Below are 5,737 nucleotides of genomic sequence, written 5' to 3'. Positions count from 1 at the left end.
GGGGGGGGACTGGTAGTAAAACCAAAGGGTTTAAGAGGTTTAATAATTGGAATCCTTCCCCCTTAAGAATGACTGACAGTTGTTTTCTGGACAAGTAATTGCTCCAAATGTGTCCTGCTTTCAGACCACAGAGGGAGGCCTTTGCTAATGAAGCTTCAACAAAACTTTCTTTCAAAAAACCCATTGTCTGAAAGATAATAGGTTGTATTGAGAGTTTTTGTTAATCCCTTCATTATAGACAATGTTGTGAAGAAAAGGCACGGAGATGGACCAAAAATGGATGGTTGCACAGTAACAACTTTATAAATAGTTTTACACTAAAGGGGTGTGTAAATATTTGCTTTGGAAATAACAAATTATGAAAAGGATCCCCCCTTTTTTACTCTTATAAAAGTACTCAAGAAGTTGAAGAGTTTAAATTAAACTGGTTTAAAACAAACATAAATTACAAACCTAACTTTTTACTTTAAATGTAACAATTATTAAATAAGACGTTAATCCACACCGCTTTCATAAACTTTAAATTGGTTCGACGTTGGGTAAACATGAGCAGTAAAGTTGGAAAACTAATAGTTCATGATGAAATTTAGGTGGGGGGCATCAGGAGGTGGAGCGGGGTTTATCCTACAGTCTGTAAGTTTCTCCGTTGCCAGCTGGCACCAATCAAAGCTGCTGCTATAGTAGGTGTTGCAGAGATCAAGCCCATCCTTAATGAGCCTAAAGACTTCACCGGAGATTTCCTCTGACCTCACTCCCCCTACCTGAAGATATTTTTAGGAGCCCTTTGGACGTCAGACACAAAAGCCAGCATGGAGAAATTATTACCAAAAAATTGTAGATTCAGTTAATGTTCTTATATGATGTGGGCTGACCCATTAAATTTATTTGTGTATCGTTGGTTAATATTGTCCACAACCAAAATATGAGGTAGCTGAGACTGACCCTCAAAACATAAGATTTTTTTGTTAAAAACGTTGACAATTGAAGTTGTCAAGTCCTGGTCTTTGTGGGCCATCATCCAGAGTGTTTTAGAGTGTTCTCAGCTCCAACACCTGACTTGAACGAATGCAGGATTATCAGGCTTCCATAGAACTTGAAGAGGTAATCCAGTCAACAAAACATGCAGGATTGAGGCCCTTCAAGGACCAGAATTGAACATTGCTGATTTGGAGTTTGCTTGTCTGCAAAATATCTTGTGAATAACGAGACAGATTAGAATAAAACTGTTAATAATTAATTATTGCAGTGGTTCCCAAACGTTTTAGACGTGTGCACACCCTGAGCCATTTTTGCCCCTTTTCCACTGGTGCTACTTAGTGTAATGTTGGTGCGTCATTGACGTTCTAGTCCGGTTCCAGTGGGTGAGTTTTGTGTGGTTGGTGGAGGTGGTTTTTGGGTTTTACGAAAAAATTTGATGCACAAAATGAGAGATAGAAACACATTTGCCCATTAAGTTCAGAAATTTTAAAAATTTGCTAAAGATTCGAATTAAAATTGGATGGAAACACGACTAATGTCGCTGCTACAATTGAAAAAATGGCTCCTTGCTGTTCTTGTAAAGGCAGCTTAGACACAACCAGTGACTCGACCCCCTAGCCAATCAGTGATGAACAGTATTCTGATGTCTCATTTTGGTGTCGACTAGGACCACTTGGAACCACAACGAAGTAGATACTAAAAAAAATGGCTGGTTCCAAGAATCTGGCCTAATGGAAATGGCGTGGAACCGTACCGTACCGAACCATACTGACACTACATAAGTGGCACTAGTGGAAAGGTGCATTTGTCATAGCACTAGTACTCTTTCAGTCAAACGTAATGATGAGTCTCCAAAATTATAATGTGCTATACTGATTATTAAATGAAAAATTTTCATATAACTCCCTAGAATGTTTAATTCTCAGGCCTTTTTTTCAACTCAAATTAAACATAAAGGTAAAAAAAGTTGCCTTGAAAGTGAATAAGTAATAAAACAAATAAAAAGGTAATGGCAGGTGCAGAAAACAGCAGCTTCCAAAATACATTGCATTGTCCAAAATACGTCAGAAACTCACCCGAAAGAGCAAATTCCATGAGATTCCATGTTTTATACTGGATTCCATTTTGTGTTAATTCCGTGATTCCATCTGTAATTTCTACATAGCAGAAACCATAGGACCCTACAAATCTCAGTCCTACTTTTATTTATTTTTCACACACCTGGGAAATTTTTCCACTTACCCCCTGTAATATGCTTGAGTACCCCAAGGGGTACATGTACCCGTGGTTGGGAATCACTGAATTATTGCATACTTCTACAAATTTGTACGGACCCCCTTGAATATCAGATGGTACATCTCAAGGAGTTTTCCTTTGAGTAAATGGATAAAAAATAAATTAACCTTTAGAATTATCCAAGATGGCTGACACAGCTAACTGGTCTTACAAAACACACACAAAATCTACAATTCGATCACATTTATTTACAGATAAAAAGCTAAAGTTTGCTGTGGTAGTAGCTGAGAGTCATGTGTCAGAACACATATTCTATGCATTGCATGAGTTTTTTTTTCCACAAACCTTTAGCAATAAATGTTAGAAATAACCTTGTTTGTTGGTAAAATATTGCAGTTATACCAACCTTAAATTTAATATGCATTGAAATTTTGAAAATAATTCAAGCTTTACACAGCCTTTTAAAATGATAATTATTCAATGTTTCCGTCTAGGAATTTTTCTTTTTCTACAGTGGACCAATTCTTTTAAAATATCGTCTTGCTTCATTGTGTTTGCAGTGAATGCAAATTCTGCACGATGCAAACAGTTTTGTTGAATAACAGATGAAAACTTTCAGTGTCCTGACATGAACTAACAATGTGCACAACTCAGAGCAGCTGAATTTTAAATGCTTAACTTACCCCTGCCCTCTCTGAACAGACTGGTTGTGGATTACCAGGCTTTTTGGCTGACAACATTTTCTTGGTTGTCAATGCTGCTTTCCAAGAATGGGGAGTTTGAAAAGCCCATTACTTTTGTCTTTGAATGAAGTAAAGGACTTAAAAATGCCCACAAGGACTTAAAGATGCCCACAAGGATTTGCCACAGAGCAGGTTGCTGCCATATGGTGACTATAAAGAAAGTCAGGCCTCTGATGTTTTTGGATTTTCGAAACCTTTCTCTGACTTGCAATGTCCCAAATCAAGGAACTTCAACACAACCAGAGTGGTTCATCACCTGCTCTGTAACATCAAAGACAAAGGCCTGGAACAACTGACAATATTTCAGTTTTAATATATATTTTTTAAATGAGCCACAAATAATCAAGAGACACAATAAAATAAAAATCAAAATATCACTTGTCTATTTAGACATCTGTACTATGAATTCCTGTTTTTACTTTTGACAGATAAGGTCTAATCCTGATTTAAATCTAATTAAAATTTCTCATGTTGTTTTTTTATTGTTTGCCCCCTCCTTCATCATTGGTTTATGCTGATATTAGCCTTATGACATGCTCCTAATAGCACCCAAGTCAAAGACAAGAGAAACTGATAATCATTTTATCACATTAATATATTAAAGCTGTCCCTCTTTGCTTGTTTTCCCATTATCCTAATTGAGTACAAATTGGTTAAGAGGGTGCAGCACAGCTATCAAGCGCCTTAGTTTTATCAGATGACAATATAAGTCCTCCAGATCCTATTAGGACGAAAGCAGCTAATGTTTGAAGGCGCTGTGTCAGCTTACAGGGGGAAAGGGGGATGGTCAGCTGCAGGGGGAGGACAGGGACATGAAGGAAAGGGGTCGGTTAAATGCGGACAAGTCACATGATCAGCTCAATCTGGATTTTTTTTGTAAAAAATTGTCTTTAAAAATAATACATTCAATCAAGACGTTCCATATACTTTAACCAAAACAATGCAATAGATATATACAGTATGTATATATATAAAAACTAGAAAACTAAGAACTTTGCAGTAAAGAAGCTTTTTAAAGTGGTTCTATGATACAAATAATGAGAGAAAGTGTAAAAATGACAGTTCAGCAACAATATGCAATTGTTTTTTTTTTTCCTGAAAGACTGGGTTTGGACCATGAATAATGTGTATTTATGCATTACATGACGGTACATTTTTCCTCTGCAGTTTGCTTTAACTCAGTCATTGTGCTCTGGGCTTTGGTTTTCAGTGCATCCAGATCCACATTTTGAAGCTTATTCATGAAAGAATCGTTGGTCTCCTCTTCCTCTTCGTCTTCATCCACCATTTTCGCCAGCTCCTCAGGCAGGTCAACGTCATCGCCAGCCATCTGAGACATTGCAGAATCTTGAGCACTCTGTCAAAAATGGAATGAAAGATCAGAAATTTGCAACGATCAGAATCAGACAAATGAATGATGATAATTTAGGATTTATACCAAAGTTTTTGTATTGTTTTGTACTTATAAAAACTGAAAGACGCTAACACTCAACACAATGACTTTTTACACACTAATTTATCAGATATTATATATTATTCATATAACTTTATTTACAAAACTAATTCTCACAGTAATACATTCAGATCACTTGAATTCCTATAAAAATATATTTTCTTCAGAATCCTAGATTTGTTATTGTCTGCTTCTTTTTTATAGCTACTTATTGCTGATTGTAGCTTTTAGCTTAGCTCATTTTAGCTTGTAGCAAAAATTATTATCCTATAAGTTTTAGAAAGGTATTTCAGCATTCATGTTGCATTTACGCCAAAAATGCAATTAACTATATTCTTTATTAATGACTACTTAACCTTAAATGTGCAATTAAGAATAAAGCTTGACAAAAGACATGTTTTATCCCTCTTTAATGGGCAACAGTGTTGTAATTTTAACACTTCCTGCTGTAGGCCTTTGTTGTTTTGATGCAACAAGCCTCAGTTTTCAAGGTTTGAACTTGGTCCTGATTGTTTATGAAGAAGCACACGTTCATGTCTGCAGGTGTTTTCTGATTTTTTTTCATTTGTTTTTATTATAATTATCCCACCTCCCAAAGACACACGCCAAATAATTTTGGTAAAATTCATAAAGGTTAGAATGTTGTTAGACATAGTAATTCATGGAAAAACAAAAACATATAAATACATAAGCAATCAAATCAGCACTAAGCTGTGCTTTTCATCTTTCAGTGAATCAACCTTTGCAACATGTTAGAACAAATGGACGATGAGTAAAAGTTTTCTTACATCAGGTAGACGGTATTTATCTCTGAGTGCGATTCTCAGATTTGCCCTCTCAGCCTTCTTTTCAGCAAAGTCCTTGTCACGTTGAATCCTGCAGAACATTGACAATAATTTCAATTACAGAAACTAGGTCCAGTTTGTGTGAACATATGTTTGTGTGAGTTTTTAGAATCAGGATGGGCAACACAGGAGTCTTGCTTTTAGCACACTGCAATGTCTTTAGAAACAGAGAAAAGTTCACCAGGTACGTTTCAAATCAATTAGATTACTGAAACATGATTTTGGTCATTTTAGCAACTGATATGATACTTCCTGCTTTCATCTATGCCTTTCTTTCATTTTACAATCCTATCTTTTTTTTAAATAATTTTATGCTCAAAGCTACAAAAAGACAAATCTATTTTCAGATTAAACTGAAGGGGGCGCTGGGGCTGCAGGAAATATACAACAGATCAGGTGGTTCACTGCAGGGAATGGTTGCTAGTCTGCACCACATATGGGAGGTCACAAATAACTTGGATGAAACTGAGGTGATGTTGGTC

General features: G+C 36.1%; 1 protein-coding gene across 1 annotated transcript in view; it reads right to left on the bottom strand.

Moving 5' to 3' along the window:
- Positions 1-2,442: 2,442 nt before the first annotated feature.
- Positions 2,443-5,737, bottom strand: part of cplx4c (complexin 4c) — a 7,996-nt gene continuing 4,701 nt past the window's right edge. Inside the window, exons 2-3 of the mRNA XM_014007430.1 lie at positions 5,199-5,286; positions 2,443-4,314 (exon numbers count right to left, since the gene is read on the bottom strand). Coding sequence (XP_013862884.1) covers positions 4,096-4,314; positions 5,199-5,286 — 307 coding nt within the window. The 3' untranslated portion in view covers positions 2,443-4,095. The remainder of the gene's footprint in view (positions 4,315-5,198; positions 5,287-5,737) is intronic.

The sequence above is a fragment of the Austrofundulus limnaeus genome, unplaced genomic scaffold (assembly GCF_001266775.1).
Source record: "Austrofundulus limnaeus strain Quisiro unplaced genomic scaffold, Austrofundulus_limnaeus-1.0 Scaffold42, whole genome shotgun sequence".
Lineage (NCBI taxonomy): Eukaryota > Metazoa > Chordata > Actinopteri > Cyprinodontiformes > Rivulidae > Austrofundulus > Austrofundulus limnaeus.
This window is presented reverse-complemented; position numbering and strand designations above follow the sequence as displayed.